Here is a 17,174-nt window from a genome sequence, read left to right on the forward strand (position 1 = left end):
CCTCTCAAAGAGACACCATCAGGTTGAATTTGTGGTTCAGTTGGGAAAAGTACTTTTCCATTGTTCCCAAGAGAATTGTTAAGATTGGAAAAGACCTCCAACATCAAGTCCAACCTGTTTTAAAGTAAAAGTTAAGTCAGGCCTTAGTCCTGCTCTGCTTTGGAGCCTTGTTTTGGGTATCCAGGCTGAGTTTCTCCTTTGTGTTCCCTTCCACACTCATGTACACAGAACAGCACAGAGAAAATGATAAAATATTAGTAAAATGTGTGAAATTTCACAAAACTCCCCCAAAACGTTAGTTTGAGACCAGATTTTATCTGATGGTGTCGTTTTATCCCCAGGATTTGTGTTTTCTTTGGAGCTTGGAGAAGCTCAGCTTGGGAATCTACAGACTTTTGTTGAAGTTGTGGTGGGACCATGGAGTCCTGACACATTCCCATATTTTACATGTGGATTCTCATCCTGTCTGTGTATTTATTAATGAACCTCAGGTCGTGGTCTGATTGTAGGGATGGGATTGGATCTCATGAGCTTGGAGTAATCCCAGCAAATCCACCCCATAAAAGCAGGATCGTGACACGGGGCTGTGACAATTCATTTCTCTCCCACATAACAATTGTAGGGAAACTGGGAGCTGGGAATTTATCCTGTCCTGGACTTTTTCATGGCTCCAGGAGTTAACTGCCTCTGTCCAACTCTCACCTCATTAGGTGCCACCAAAGCCCACCCCGGATGTCTAAAAAAAGACAAATCCAAGCTGGAAGGGGGACGGATAACTCACCCCCAGGTGCCTTTCCCAGCACATCCAAGCTCTGGAAAAGCCGGGGTTTTGGCGTGGTGGAGCACCTTGGCACTGTCTGGGGGGCGGGAGGGTCGGAAACGTGGTGACTTTAGCGCTGTCCTCTCCAGCCTTGCTGACGACCCCCTTGTAATTTCCACCGTTTCCATCCAGCTTCTCCGGGCAGCCAGAGCTGACCAAGGGGCTCCTTTTCTCCAACTCCGTGCGGAAGAAGGGAGAGGACATAGCGCCAAGAGCCGGGAAGATGGTTGGGAAGCTGGCTGATGCATGAGCAGTGTGATAGGTGAAAGGAGGACAGAGGTGGTTAACTCGGGGATGCCGACGTTATTTTGGTGCGTCCATTGCCGGCAATGGACGTCGCTCCGGGGAAATCCCAGCTCCTGGCCTGAAAGGATTAAGTGAGCTTGATTTTTTTCTCTACCTCTACACACAGGACTTGTGAGTCCTTCCCGGGCTCGCTGCACGACACACACTCACTCGCATTCCCCGTGTGGGATGAGTTTTCAGCCCGGGCTCGTGGGCGCCGTTCCCGCTCTCCGAGGAAGCGCTGCATGGCTTCTCCCGGGCTGAAAACTCCCTCCCAGTGCCACAACACCCAGCACGGCACAGGTGTGGTGCTTCCACGTGGTTCTCCCAGGTGGATTGTGCTCAGGTAAGGCTCTGTGGGCTGATCCGTGTGGAGAGGCCATGCTGGAGGTGACACGTGGCGTGATGGACGACAGAACTCTAGGAATCATCGGAACACGCCGTAGGGACGAGCTTGGGAAGCTCTTCCCAATGTCCTCTTGAGAGCTGAGGTTGATAGCTGAGTTGAGGGACAGAGAGGATGTTTTGGTGCCACTCTGCCTCATGTGGGACCGAGCTTTGGGAATCTTCCTCCACCCCAGAGGAGGCTCTCACCTTCTGGGAAAAGGTTGTGGCTCTGAGGATCCATAGGTCCTTTCCTTGTGACTTGCAGAAGATCTTGGTTTTAGGAAACATCTTTTGTTAGAGCCAGTCTTGGGTTTGAAAGGTTTTATTTGGATACTTCTGGCCTTGTGAGCGTTTGCGGTGCCTTGGAGCTCAAGGCTGAATCCTCACCCTGACCTGGGCCAAAGTGGATTTTTTTTGCACTTAATAATCATGGAATCAGGGAATTGGTGAGGTTGGAAAAGCCTTCAGAGATGATTGAGTCCAACCATCCTCTAGCACTACCAAGGCCACCCCTTCTCCCTGTCCCCAAGTGCCACATCCACAGGGATTTTAAATCCCTCCATGGATGGAAACTCCCCCCTGCCCTACGCAGCCTGTTCACTGCTGGACAACCCTTTCCATAAGGAATTTCCCCAATATCCCACCTGAACCTCCCCAGGAGGCCATTTCACCCTGAATGGGACATCTTGGGTGACCAAAGGCAGCTGAGCTTCCATCTTCCCCTGGGATGATCTTTCCAAGTCTCCTCTGATTTATCCTGGTGAAGCCCCCTGAAGCTGCTCTCTGGCCTGTCCCTTTCCCAGTGAAGCCATCCTGGAGTGCCTGGCTCTGGCTCTAGCACGCACATCCTGTGCTTTAATCAGGAATTTTATAATTTCTTATAACTTAGAGCAAGGAATAGCTGGGGAAAACAATAGGATTGGGGAGCGGCCAGGCCGTGGTTTGCTGTGGGATCTTCTGGCCTTCACGCAGGGATGTCATGGTGTTGGTCCAAAGAAAACACAAATCCTGGGGATAAAATGACACCATCAGATCAAATTTGATCTTAAACCAACATTTTGGGGGAGTTTTGTGAAATTTCACACATTTTATTAATATTTTATCATTTTCTCTGTGCTGTTCTGTGTACATGAGTGAGGAAGGGAACAGAGATGTTCCTAAGGAGAAACTCAGTCTGGATACCCAAAACAAGTCTCCAAAGCAGAGCAGGACTAAGAGGAGAGAGGAAGGGAGGGAAGAGGATCCAGCCTGGTAGGGGATGGATTTGGTCGTGTTCTTCCTTCAACAAATCAACAGAAGTTCATAGAATCATAGGATAAACTCATGGAATCTTTAAGGCTGGAAAAGACCTCCGAGGTCATCAAGTCCAACTGTTAGTTCAGCAATGACTGGCAGCTTTGAGGGACAGAATTTTGTAGAAGGTTCCATCAAGGCACAGTCTGCATTTCCCACTGCAGAACCCTTTGAGCCGTGACTCCATCCTGCAGCTCTTCCCTTTCCCAAGCCAAGGCTGGCTCGTGCCTGAGGCCGGACAGCCCAAATGCCATTTTTTCCCCCCTCTTTTGTGTCGAACAGACTCGTGTCACTTTTCCTCCTGCCTTTAATTTTGCGTGCGGTGCCTTCAAAGCCGTGCCGGGCGCTCGGGAGCCATTTGGAGCCCGTTAGCGGCGGCCGCGTTGATTGAGGAATCCTGCAGCTCCCGTTTCCAAAAATAAAACTGCCTTTTCTTGGGAGCTTCCCCAGCCTGCTCTGACCACCATCTGCTTCTCATGGAGCTATTTGGACAAATCCCTCCGTTTGTTCCTGGTTCAAAGCCTTTGCTGCCTCCATCTTCCCACACGGGGTGGATGCTGGAGGCTCCATTGAGCGGGGCTGGAGTTTCTCTCCAACAGGGAGCTCACTCCCTGCTCATCCTCACCTTGGATTTTGGGCTTCCTGGACGTTAGGGCTGGCCAGGTTGTTGGGCTGGATCTGGAGTGGGCACCCCCAATGTCCTGGTGAAGTTAGAGCAAGGCATGGCAGTGTGACAGTGCCGGGATTATCCCCTTACTCCAGGTGCTCCTTATCCTCCTTCTCTTCCCACTGAGCCTTTTCCCAGTGGTTTCCATTCCCCATCCTGCTCTTAACTGGGAGAGATCTTTTTTAGGAGCTGGGGACTTGGTGTAGTTTAGCTCTTACCAACATTTGCGTTGTCCTTCTGGACATCCATGGTGTTCATCCATGATCCCATTCCTTGGTGGCTCCTCATTCCCCCTGGATATCCATGATTTTCATCCATGATCCCATTCCTTGGTGGCTCCTTATTCCTCTCTGGACATCCATGGTGTTCATCCATGATCCCATTCCTTGGTGGCTCCTCATTCCTCTCTGGACATCCATGGTGTTCATCCATGATCCCATTCCTTGGTGGCTCCTCATTCCTCTCTGGATATCCATGATTTTCATCCATGATCCCATTCCTTGGTGGCTCCTTATTCCCCCTGGGAACAGCCAGATTTAGAGGGATTTTTTGGATGTGCTGCTCTGAAAAGGAACATTTTAAAGAGTTTAGCATGGGAAATAAAAAAATCCTGGCAAAACCCATTGGTGGCAGGTGATTTTGGGGCTTCAGAGCCTGCCCCTGTGGTCACCTCCATCCCACACAAGGTAGGGAGAGGCAAAGTCTTCCCTGCCATCCATAGCTGTGGAATTCTGTTGGAAAATGAAATTAAATCCATAGATGATGGCTGGATGGGGCTTGGAGCACCCTGGCCTGGTGGGAGGTTCCCTGCACGTGGTAGGGGTTGGAACTGGATGAGCTCCAAGGTCCTTCCAGCCCAAACCATTCCATGATTCCATGATTCCATTATATGGATTACATCATTTATAAATATATAAATCCTATATAATTATGGGTTTATCCTGCATCCCTCCTCACTCCAAACATGCAGCTGCTGTTTCTTTACATTTACTCTGAAAAAACTGGATTTGGAGTACTGTAGCCCATAGCAAACACATAAATAAATTTTAAAAACTTTATTTGAAGGGCATTTTTTGGGAATTTCAATGCCTCTCTTTTTTGTAGATGCTTCAAACTCCATGTGGTGTGTTTGAGCTCCACAGAAAAGCAAAAATCTCTTTAAAAACCTAAAAATCTTGGCCCAAATCCCTTTTTTTTTTTTTTTAGCCAGCAGCAGCACTTTTGAAGTGGTTTTGCCTTGTGGACAAACCACAGCAGGGTTTCTTCTCCTTCCCTTTTTTTTTTGCTAAAGGAAATTCTCATTTTTAGCCCATCCACTGCTGGGGGTGAGCACGTTGCTAATGAGTCCCCTGAGCCATTAATTAATTCCCAAACAGCTTTAAAAACTCAAGGAGTTTAAATAAGAGAGGATATTCTGTAAAAGCTGAGAGTCAAGGCAAGGTAAACTCCACATTTCTGAGCATGTGGAAGCTTTAAATTCCCAGCTGGAGCAGCCTTCACCCCCAGGAAATGTCAAATCCATCTTTTTTTCCCACTCTGCCTCATCCAGGGCCCAAATGAAAGGATATTTTAGGGAAGGTGCTCTGGGAAAGCTGGAATGTCAGCCCAGCTCCCCAAAACAATTTATTTGTGTTAAACTGAGCATCTCCTTCATGATTTAATGGGATTTTTTTGGGGATGCAGCTGCTGCTCCAGCAGGGATGCTCCATCAGGCACAATCCAGCTGGTTCATCACATCCTGCTGGAAATAACTGGGAATTCTTGGGAATTCTGTATTCCTTCAGGAAGGGAACAGAGCAAGGGCTTGATAGAAGCTGGAATTAAACAAAAATGAGCTTTTTTTCCCCAACCTTCCAGCACTTGGACAGTCAGGAATGCTGTAAAACCTCTGTAGGATCATGAGCATCGCAGAGGTAAAATGGGATTTGCTCTGGGAATGCCAAAATATTCCAATTAAAAATACAATGGAGCATGGAAAGGTGCTGATAAAGCTCATTTCTTACTTGGGGGGATGCACAGTTGGTTCCAGTGACATGGGAGAGGCAAAGACATTGTGCTAAACCTGGACTTCAGGGAGGTTCTGCTCCTCATTCCCAGCTCTTCTTCCCTCTTCTTCCATGGTGCCATCTCCAGCTGGAGTTGTCAAGATTTTGGGATCATCCAGTGCCACCCCTGCCATGGCAGGGTCACCTTCCATTGTCCCAGGGTGCTCCAGGCTGGCCTTGGGCACTGCCAGGGATCCAGGGGCAGCCACAGCTGCTCTGGGAATTCCATCCCAGCCAGGAATTCCCAATTCCCAATCTCCCATCCATCCCTGCCCTCTGGCAGTGGGAGCCATTCCCTGTGTCCTGTCCCTCCATCCTTGTCCCCAGTCCCTCTCCAGCTCTCCTGGAGCCCCTCCAGGCCCTGCCAGGGGCTCTGAGCTCTCCCTGGAGCTTCTCCTCCCCAGATGAACATTCCCAGCTCTCCAGCCTGGCTCCAGCCCTGCAGCAGCTCCGGGGCCTGCTCTGGATGTTTCCAGCAGCTCCAGGTCTCCCTGTGCTGAGGGAGGAGCTGGATGAGCAGAGGTTTGGGGTTTGGGGTTTGGGGTTTGCTGCTGCTGAAGGTGTGGTGGGTGCTGGGTGTGATCTCAGCAGCTTCAGCAGCTCCTTGCTCAGAGGGGTCACTCAGAGCTGCTCCTGCTCATCCCCCTGGGGCTGCTCCCCCATCAAACATCAGAGCTTGGGAACACCATGGGAATGGGACCCTGTTGGGAGCTGGGAGAAGCCCAGGGGTGGTCCCTGAGCAGGGGGAGCAGGTGTTGGCCACCAGAGCCAGGATCACAGAGCCATGGAATGTCTCCAGGCTGATGGGACCTGTTGGGATCACCCAGCCCAACTCCTGCTCCTCGCTGGGTCATCTCAAGCTGCCTTGGAGACCAGGACAGGGACAGCAGGAGCTGCTGCTGGGACACTCTTCTGCCACCTTGGAAGGTGTAGGGCCCTACAGCTCTTTGCCCAAAGTTCCACTGAAACCCATCAAAAATCAAACACTGAGCAGAGGAAATATATGGAAAGCACCACAAAAACCCCCAGAAGTTTCCTTCAAGAGACCCTTTTCTGGTGGTTTATTGTAAATGTATGGGATTTATGGGGTTCTTGGCTGTTTGGGGTGGTTTTGGGAGCAGCTGGAATTGTGACCCTGCTGGTGGCTTTTCCACAGGAGGTCTATCGCATCCCGAAGAAGAGCCAAGCAGAAAAGGAAAGCAGTGGTAAGTTCCTCACCTTTTTCCATGTTTTCCTCTTCTCCCATGAAACTGCTTCATTTTCCCAGCTGGGAATGTCAGGGGATGTTCTGCCTCCATAGCTCCAACTCCTGGGAAACAGCTCCTGGCAATGGGGAGGAAAATCTGAGCTGTGGGTGGGGAGAGATGGGGCCTGAGGGTGACATGGAGCAACCTGGAATTAAAATTATGGAATTGGTGAGCTTGGAAAAGCCCTCCCAAGTCTGAGTCCTGCCATCCCTCAGCACTGCCAAGGCCATCTCCTCCATGTGGCTTTAAAATCCCTTCAGGATTGAGGACTCCATCCTTGCCCTGTCCCTGGCCATCCTTTTCCATGAGAAATATTCCCAATATCCAACCTGAACCTCCCCTGGCACTGCTTAAGGCATTTCTAAGAGAGAGGGGAGCCCTTAACACCCAAATTACAAAATTCCCTCCCTTTTTTCCCCTGTTTTCCCAGCAGCTGACCGTGGCAGAGACCCAGGGGGGCTCCGGGATCAGACCCCCACTCCCAAGAACCCCGCGCTGAGCCGGGAGCGCGACGCGGAGCGGCAGAGCCAGAGCAAGGAGAGGAAGAGGCGCCGAGATTCCCTGTCCCCCCCGTCCTCAGCCTACGAGAGGGGCACAAAGAGGCCAGAGGACAGGCAAGTGCTGGCAGGGAGCTGCCACATTCCAGGGATCTGCCACGTTCCTGGGTAAAACCTCCAGGGAAAATGGGTCTGGGGGTCTCTGGAGTCACCCAGGAAGGGGATGGGGGTTTTCTCCTGGAGGAAACCTGGGGGTGAGGTTCAGCCCTGGTGGGAGTTGGGTAGTTCCTGGGGGTGTTGGTGGCTTCTTCTCTGGGATAAGTGCACCTCCATCCTCAGGTGTGGTTTGGGAATGAGGTGGGAAATGAGGGGAGCTGTGCCAGCTCCTGCACACAAATTAGGGATCGTGGAACGGTTTGGGTTGGAAGGACCTTAAAGCCCATCCAGTCCCACCCCATGGCTTGGGGACACCTTCCACTGTCCCAGGCTGCTCCAAGCCCTGTCCAGCCTGGCCTTGGGCACTGCCAGGGATGGGGAATCCAGAAATTCCAGGAGGCAGCCCTCCTAATGCAACCTGGATCCTTCAAAACCCATTCCCTTCTCCTGCTCCACCTCTTCCCAATGTGCTGGGAATTGTTCTGAACTTGGAGCAATCCCTGCCTGTACAGGAGGGAGCACTGCCCAAACCAGGATTTCTAACTCCAAAACTTCCTTGGCTGAGTGGCTATTCCCTAAAAATCCCTGTGAGGACAGCAGTCCAGGGGGTTTGATCCCAGCAGGCTGTTCCAGGTCTGCCTTTCCTTGGGAATGGTGGCATCACTGCCACGGCTGAGCATGCAAATTCTAATGAGGAGAAGGAAAATATTCCATGTCCTGCAGTTCAGAGAGCCTGGAGATCATGTTAAAGGCAGCAGAAATGCCACGGAATTTCCTTTAGAGAAGTCACTTCTCTGTTGTCCCTCTCAAAGCCACTCCATAATTAGGGAACAATTGGTGCCGAGTCAGCCAGACGAGGAAACCTCGCACTGAGCTGGGCTGGGAAAGTTGGAAACATCTGGATGAGAAGTACAGATGTAAATCTGTCCCTCTGTAACGAGGCTGGAAACATCCCCAGGAAGTAAAACCTGGATTTTTGGGGTTGTTTTAAACAGAACAAGCGTTTTTTGGGTGAGCAGCTGCTGCTCTGGCTCTTCCCCCTGTGCCGTGTCCGTGTTGGTGAAGGACCAAATTCCTTCTCTGGGAATGTTCTCCCCACTCTGAGCATCCCTCTTTGTTATTCCAGGGATTTAGTATTTTGATTTAAAATAATCAAATAGATGGAGAAAGGAATGCTAAACCCCCGGTTTCCTTCTTCCCACTCCCTCCATGGCAGCTGCTTCTCCTCCAAACTCTCCAGGCAGTGCCAGGAAAGACTTTAATTAGGGAAATCAAACTCCTCCCGGCAATGAGGTTCCCATTAAGGGATCCTGCAGCTCCTCTGGGAATGCCTGGAAACAGCTCCAGCGGATCTGTTGGTAGCAATGTGCTTTTGATATGTAAATGGATCCCAGGAACACAGAATATATGGAGAATATCCTGGATGCTTTGCAGAATCCATTATATTAGGGCTGCAAAGCATTTTTCCTTGTAATCCCTGTTTTACCACACTCATAACGTCTGGAAATATCCACCTTTGATCTGAAATTTTCCTTGGTTGGGCTTTGATCAAAGTCCTTAGGCTTTTTTTTTTTTCCCCTCCTCCTTTAATTCCCTGGAAAAATCCCTCCAGCTGCTGCACGTTTTGGGATGAAAACTCTTAAGGAATTAAAAAAACTCATCCACACCATTATTTTCTGAAGCTGAAGCTGCGGTCTGGGAACAAGCAGAATTCCAAACAGGAATGTGCTGCTTGTGATTCCCTTGTTCTTGGCCGTGTCTGCAGCTCCCATGTTGGGGTTCTGGACTGGAAGGATGGAATTCCCACCCCAGCACTGGAATTTGGGGGGGAAGGTGCTGCCTTGTGAGTTGCTCCTGTTTGGGAGCCTCTTCCAAATTCCTTGTTTGTCCTGCTCGGGGAAAACATGGCAGAGTGTTTCCAGCAGGGCCTGTTTGGGTTACCCTGCAGATTGTGCCTTTCCTTGGCTTCTCTTGGAGATGTTCCCTCCCTCTCCAGGTATCCCAGAGCAGCTCCTCCAGACAGCTTCTGTGGCATCCTTGCATCTCCATCAGCACCAGGCTGATGTTGGCCAATCCACTGGCATTGCTTATACTCTGCCCTGGCTCCCTGTGGATGAGCAGGTGTTCCTCTTGAGTTGGTCAAACGGCTGGAAAAAGGGAATGTTTTTAGGAATTCATGCTGTTGTTGGGCATTCCAGGTTTCCCTTTTGTCCCTTTTGCTGCTGGGATCAGTGGGTGTTCCTCTTGAGTTGGTCAGACAGCTGGAGAAAGGGGAATGTTTTTAGGAATCGGTGCTGTTGTTGGGCATTCCAGGTTTCCCACTGTCCCTTTGCTGCTGGAGCCCCGGGCCCTCAGCTTCCTGAGGCCTCACAGGTGTTTCCCTGCTCCCTCTCCCCAGGTATGACACCCCAGCATCTTCTAAGAAGAAGGTGCGGCCCAAGGACCGCAACAAGCTGTCCACGGAGGAGCGCCGGAAGCTCTTCGAGCAGGAGGTGGCCCAGCGGGAAGCCCAGAAACAGCAGCAGCAGCTCCAGAACCTGGGAATGACCTCTCCTCTTCCCTACGACTCCATGGGCTACGGAACCCCCCACCACAGCTTCATGGGCTACCCACCAGGGTACCCCATGCAGGCCTACGTGGATCCCAGCAACCCCAACGCCGGCAAGGTGCTGCTGCCCACGCCCAGCATGGACTCCATGTGCTCCCCGGCGGGGTACCCCGAGCACTCCCAGACTTTGGTGGGGCACGCGGTGGAGCCGGCGCTGAGCACGGCGCAGCCGGTGCCCGTGGTGCAGCACGTGGCCACCACCATGGAGGTGACGGCGCCGCAGTACGTGGGGGCGCAGGGCGACGCCGCCGCCGCCGCCGCGGTGCACCAGGAGCCCAACGTGGCCGTGCTGCCCGTGGCCGCGGCCGGGGCGGTGCAGAGCCAGAGTTATGGCTCCGTGTGGGACTCGAGCCAGCAGCCCCCCGTGGCCGTGCAGCAGCCCTACTCCCCGGCCCAGTCCCAGCCTGCCATCTACTACCAGGGCCAGACCTGCCAGACCGTGTACGGGGTGACCTCGCCCTACTCGCAGACCACGCCGCCCATCGTGCAGGTAATTCCAGCTGGGAACACCCACGGAACCAGGGCAGCCAGCTGGGGAACACTGGAGTTACTGTGGGAGTGTTGGAGGGCAGGATGGGGGGATGGATGGAGACCAGAGATCTCTGCAGCCAGGTCTGGGATTTGGGGTTTATTGCACAGGGCCTGGGTGCAGGGCCCTGCTGGGATTTGGGGTTTATTGCAAAGGGCCTGGGTGCAGGGCCCTGCTGGGATTTGGGGTTTATTGCAAAGGGCCTGGGTGCAGGGCCCTGCTGGGATTTGGGGTTTATTGCACAGGGCCTGGGTGCAGGGCCCTGCTGGGATTTGGGGTTTATTGCACAGGGCCTGGGTGCAGGGCCCTGCTGGGATTTGGGGTTTATTGCACAGGGCCTGGGTGCAGGGCCCTGCTGGAATTTGGGGTTTATTGCAAAGGGCCTGGGTGCAGGGCCCTGCTGGAATTTGGGGTTTATTGCACAGGGCCTGGGTGCAGGGCCCTGCTGGGAGCTGCAGCCACAGCTCAGAGCAGGACTGAGAGAAGAGAGGGGGAGAGAGGATGAGAGGGTGAGAGAGTAAAAGGGTAAGAGAGCGAGGTTCCTGTTACAATACAATAAATCTTCATCTGTGTTGAATATTCTAATTCTCACTAACCAATCTAGTACAATACACAAATCCTACAGCATTTCCATACAGCCTATAAGAATCATTACATTACCATACTGTGTTACATTTTAAACCCTAAAAACTCCTCTTTGGGCCCCTTCTGCCAAGCTGCAGGGTCTGCTCTGCCCCTTGGGCCTGTCTGCAAGCAGAGGGTGTTGTTCCATCAAAAGGGGATCACCTTCAGTCCAGCCACACCATTGTTTTCCAGTTGTTCAGTAACTGAGGGATCTCAAAGCTTTCATTTCAATCTCACTTAAAGTTTCCATATTCTCAAAATCTTTTGCCAGACCATCATATTTATAAGGCTTTCCTGTTTCATCTTCCCCAGCAAGTTACTCACTGTAACTTCTGTGCTTCTCTTGGAGCATCTTCTTAGCTCTTCCCAGGGAGCTTCCTACCCAGGAGTAGAAGGAAAGCACATTCCAGGGTATTTTCCATCTACAAATGGCATAAATTAGAGAATCATGGAGTTCTGGAATGGGGATGGTTGGAAGGAACCTTAAAGAGTGTCCAGTGCCACCCCATGCCATGGCAGGGACACCTTCTGTTATCCCAGATTGCTGCAGGCCCTGTTCAACCTGTCCTTGGACATTCCAAGGGATGGAGATACTGAGAACATCCAGGGATGTGAGATACTGAGAACATCCAGGGATGGAGATACTGAGAACATCCAGGGATGGAGATACTGAGAACATCCAGGGATGGAGATACTGAGAACATTCAGGGATGGAGATACTGAGAACATCCAGGGATGGGGGACATTGAACACATCCAGGAATGGGGGATACTGAGAACATCCAGGAATGGAAGATACCTGAGAATATCCAGGGATGGAGACAGTGAGAACATCCAGGGATGGAGATAGTGAGAACACCCAGGGATGTGAGATACTGAGAACATCCAGGGATGGGGGATACCTGAGAATATCCAGGGATGGAGATACGGAGAACATCCAGGGATGGAGATACTGAGAACATCCAGGGATGGGAGATACTGAGAACATCCAGGGATGGAGATAGTGAGAACATCCAGGGATGGAGATAGTGAGAACATCCAGGGATGGGGGACATTGAACACATCCAGGAATGGGGGATACTGAGAATATCCAGGGATGGGGGATACTGAGAACATTCTGGGATGGGGGGATATTGAACACATCCAGGGATTGGGGATACTGAGAACATCCAGGGATTGGAGACGTTGAGCACATCCAGGGATGATGATTCCACAGTTGTTGGGCCCAATCAGGAATTTGCAGCTTGCAGGAGTATTTTGGTTTTTTGACTGAATGGAGATTGTGGATAAAAGCTGAGTAAAACATGGATGTGGGATCTCAACTTCCACTGGCTTTTAAAAGTAGAGTCTGGAGCTGCCAGAATTAATGATATTACAAAAATCTGAGGATAATATTGGGAAGGAATTCCTGGCTGTGAGGGTGAGGAGGGGCTGGGCTGGAATTCCCAGAGCAGCTGTGGCTGCCCCTGGATCCCTGGAGGTGTCCAAGGCCAGGCAGGGACACCTGGCCTGGTGGAAGCTGCGCTCCTGCAGTGAAGGTTTTTTTGGGAACAGCAGCTGATTGTGATTCCCTGTTCCAGAGCTATGCCCAGCCAGGTCTGCAGTACATCCAGGGCCAGCAGATCTACACGGCTCACCCACAGGGAGTCATCGTGCAGCCCCCCACGGCCGTCACCACCATCGTGGCGGCCGGGCAGCCCCAGCCCATCCAGCAGGTGAGCATCCAGAGGGATGGGGAGGGTTTTCCTGTGGGATAAAGAGCTGCCAGGGCACCTTTTGTGAGCCCTCACAACTTTTAACTTCATCCCTTCCGCGCTGTCTGCAGCCAGAGCTGGTGGTCACCAACAACCTCCTGGATCTGCCTCCGCCTTCCCCTCCCAAACCCAAAACCATCGTCCTCCCTCCCAACTGGAAAACAGCCCGGGATCCTGAGGGAAAGATCTACTACTACCACGTGGTCACCAGGTGGGTGTGTGTGACAGTGGTCACAGGGGTCTTCAGGTGAGGGAAGAGACGAAAATGTTGGCTCCATGTTCAGAAGGCTTGATTTATTATTTTATGCTATATATGTATTACATTATAACTAACTAAATAGAATAGAAGGAAAGGTTTCCTCTCAGAAGGCTAGCTAAGATTAGAATGGAAAGGAATGATAACAAAAGGCAGCTCTCTGAGACTCAGTCCGAGATAGCTCAGCCTTGATTGGCCATTAATGTTTATAATTAAACATCCAAGATGGGCCAATCACAGATGCCCCTGCTGCATTCCACAGCAGCAGATAATCAATGTTTACATTTTGTTCCTGAGGCCTCTCAGCTTCTCAGAAGGGAGAAAATCCCAAGAAAGGATTTTTAGTGCCAAGGTGTCTGCGACAGGTGTGGGCATCGCTGGCCGCTGTCCCCAGGTGCCACATCCACAGGGCTGGGATGGGCCCTGCACCCTGTCCAGGACAGCCCTTTCCTTGAAGGAGCTTTCCCAATATCCAACCTGAACATCCCCTGGAATACCTTGAGGCTGTTCCCTCTTGTCCTGTTCTTTGTTTTTTGGGAGAAGAGCCCAGCTCCCACCTCCATGGGAAGAAACACAATTTTCCCAATGTTTTTCCTACACCTTTCCCATTAGTTTTGGAAAGAACCAGGTTTTGGATCAATCCCTATGAATTTACCTGAAATTAAAATGAGTTTTGAGCTTCTAAAAAGGTATTTTAAAAAATTTCCAACCTCCATTGGAGGTGTGGATGAGGATCCACCTCCGAAAGGATAAGCAGGAATATTTCTCTCCATATCCATTTCCTGCTGTCAGTTGTTGCTCCTGGCACACATTTCCCTGCATCCATAAATCTTTTCCTTCTCCCTCTTGGATTCCTCCCTGCTCCAGCAGAGCAGGAGACCTTCAGACACCTGGAATTCAAACCAGTGGAGCAGGAATTGGTGAATTGTGTTGTTGGGAAGTTTGGGATGAGACGAGGAGACCCAAGGAGGCTGAACCTTCCCTGGGCTCTCTGCTGGGATGTTCCCACCTTTCCATGCTGGGAATTCCATCCTGGTGGTGAACATCCTCGATCCCACAGTGTCACCATGCAGAAAATAGTGTAGATTTCCTTTCTTCAGTTCTTCCTGCTTGTTTTTAACCTTCTCCAACTTAGAAACCTTCAAATCAGGAGCAGTGCTGTGAATTCCATGTGTCAGGAGTTCTGATGGAATCTGGATGTCCCAGCTGACGGGACAATCCACGAGCAGGTCCCAGTTTCCCTCAGGAGGTGACACTGGCGTGTTTCCCTCCCTGCAGACAAACCCAGTGGGATCCCCCAACGTGGGACAGCCCCGGGGACGACGCCAGCCTGGAGCACGAGGCCGAGATGGACCTGGGCACCCCCACGTACGACGAGAACCCCATGAAGGTGAGGGGCACAAATCTTGGGCATGGACCATGGGATGGAGGGTCACTGTGGAGCTGGGAGGTGCCAGGGGCACAGAAGTGACCCCGGATCCTTTGGAGTGGCTCTGTTGGCCACACTCAGGGTTGGCTGTTCTGGTGTTGAATGGACACTGGACTCCCTGAAGTTCCGCCCTGGATTCCAACCTCTGTGTGGAGCTGGCCGGAAAAGTGGGAATGAGGGGGAGTAACATTGAAAAAGGACAAAATAAGGGTGTAGCTCAGGAGCCTTTCCCACCCCTTTCTGATTCCTTAACAAGCTGGAGAAAATCCATGGAAAGAGAGGAGTCAATTCTCCTGCTGCTCCATTGCTCCCACGTTCCCAGGGTTTTCCTGGAGGTGTTGTCCATCCTGCAGCTCCCAGGGACATCCCACGTGGCTGCTGTTGCCTCTCCATGTGCTGCCAGGATGCCAAGGGTTAATCCCATTCCCAGCCAGGAATCCTGGCAAGTTCACTCCGATGAAATTACAAATATTTATCTCCCTGGAAAAAAGTTAATTGGGAAATGAGCTCAGAGCTGGCACTCCCTGCTCAGCCAAAGGGCTGTTGCTTCCATGGAATCCAGGGAAGCCTTTTCAAGGATTTTTATCCTTGGATCAGTGTCACATTTATCCCATAATATTCTGTGATCTTGGGGTTGCAAATATTGTTGAAGGATATTGGGATTGAGCAAGAAAATGTTAATTGGAGGCTCCATAGGGAGATTTGAAGCTGGAGTAGGTGGGTAATGCATCCCTGTGGAGGGATGAGCTGAAGTTCAGTGGTGGAGAGCAGCTTGGAGATGTTTGGGAGCGTCCCTGGGGTGGGAATGAGGTGCTGAGGAGAACATTGGGCTCTTGTGAGCAGGGAAATCGATCAGTGCTGGTGCTTTTCTGCTTGGGAGTTGTTCTCCCATGGAGTTCTGAGGGTCTCGGTGCTGCCTGCACAGCAGAGGGAGCAGCAGGGGAAGGTGCTTCCATAGATGTGGGCTTTTATCCCAGAAATTGGGATAAATATGAGGCAAGGGCTGAGGTGACCATCCAAGGGCTTCACCTCAGGCTGGACATGAACTGGCTGCTCCTTCAGGTTTTGTTGCTTACTCCAAACCTGAATTTCCCTGAATCCCTCATTCCTAAACGAGCCATGGCTCTGGCTGACCTCAGGCTGGGGTGGTTCCCACTCACTCCAGAGCTTTAATTCCTTTCTTCTGGGCCAGGGTGGCCGGAAGGTCAGGTTTTTGCTGGCACTGAACTCCCATGGTCGCAGCTCCTGCCTCCAACGCTTCCACCCTGAAATTACAGCCACATTCCTTGGATCTTTTACCCTCCTCCCCACCCCACACCTTTCCCAGATGGATTAAACCCACTGGCACTGTGTCTGACAGCTGCTGCTGCTATTCCCAGTGTTCCTGGGCTGTGGGGGAGGATTTTGATGGAAAGGCACAAGAGGAGTGAGAAGCCAGGATCGCCGTTCCCTTTAAAGCTCACTTGAAATCCTGGTTTTCCCTTGGAAAATGGCTTTCCTGAGGGAGTGGCCCTGCAGGAAGCCAGGCAGGCTGGATGCTGAAGGTTTTGCATCCTTTTAGATGGAAAAAGTTTGGATTTGGGATGAGTTTGTCCCTTCCCATTGGTTCTCCATGGGAAGGTTGGTGTCAGTGGAGCAGATCCCAGCTGCTGGAAAAGAGAACTCCAGGTTTTCCCAAGTGTTTGGCTTTTTGCTCCCATCCCAGGCTGGTTTTCCCCCCATCTTTGTGGCCTCTCCATTCCCATCTCCCCCAGAGGCTGGAAAATAGGGACAGCACCATTCTGGGGATTTTCCTGTGTTAGTTTTCCTGGCAGCCTTAAGGTTATGGGATTTCACTTTGGAGGGATGAGGGAGGAAGGCCTTGATACGGAGGTTTTGATATTAAAATAAATTTAAAATGGAGTTTTAGCCTAAAATTAGGAAGAATTCCCCAAGGAGGAATGGGCACCTTGGCACAAGGAGGAGCTTGGAAACTGAGTTTTCATTTCTCCTCCTCATCCTTCCCTGCCAACTTTGACACCAATTTTTGCCCTCATCCCATGTGGAGAGGGGTTGGATGGGGAAGGGTTTGGGGACAGAGAAGGGTTTGGAGATGGAGAAGGGATTGGTGGAGAAGGATTGGGTGGAGGAGAAGAATTTTGGGGTGCAGAAGGGATTGGTGGAGAAAGGTTTGGGTGGAGGAGAAGGGATTGCTGGAGAAGGGTTTGGAGATGGAGAAGGATTTGGGGATGAAGAAGGGATTGCTGATGGAGAAGGATCCATCATGTAGAAGGGATTGGGGGTGGAGAAGGATTTGGAGTAGAAAAAGGTTTGGTGATGGAGAAGGATTTTGGGGTGAAGAAGGGATTGGTTATGGAGAAGGATTTAGTGATTGAGAAGAATTTAATGATAGAAAAGGGATTGGTAATGGAGAGGGAATTTGGGGATGGAGAATGATTTGGTGGGGAAAGGTTTGGGGATAGAGTAGGATCTGGGAGTGGAGAAGGATTTGGGGCAGTTTGGTTTGGGGATGACAGAGTTTGGGAATGATGAGGGGTTTGGGAAGGGTTTGGGAATGACAAGGAGTTCAGGAAGGGTT

At 51.3% G+C, this 17,174-nt stretch overlaps 1 protein-coding gene across 1 annotated transcript in view; it reads left to right on the top strand.

Moving 5' to 3' along the window:
* Positions 1 to 17,174, top strand: part of SETD2 (SET domain containing 2, histone lysine methyltransferase) — a 54,833-nt gene that overhangs the window by 31,936 nt on the left and 5,723 nt on the right. The window contains exons 13-18 of the mRNA XM_058817357.1: positions 6,654 to 6,702; positions 7,175 to 7,358; positions 9,796 to 10,495; positions 12,738 to 12,872; positions 12,983 to 13,122; positions 14,446 to 14,557. Of these exons, the coding sequence (XP_058673340.1) occupies positions 6,654 to 6,702; positions 7,175 to 7,358; positions 9,796 to 10,495; positions 12,738 to 12,872; positions 12,983 to 13,122; positions 14,446 to 14,557 (1,320 nt within the window). The remainder of the gene's footprint in view (positions 1 to 6,653; positions 6,703 to 7,174; positions 7,359 to 9,795; positions 10,496 to 12,737; positions 12,873 to 12,982; positions 13,123 to 14,445; positions 14,558 to 17,174) is intronic.

The sequence above is a fragment of the Ammospiza caudacuta genome, chromosome 1, assembly GCF_027887145.1.
Source record: "Ammospiza caudacuta isolate bAmmCau1 chromosome 1, bAmmCau1.pri, whole genome shotgun sequence".
Taxonomy (NCBI): Eukaryota; Metazoa; Chordata; class Aves; order Passeriformes; family Passerellidae; genus Ammospiza; species Ammospiza caudacuta.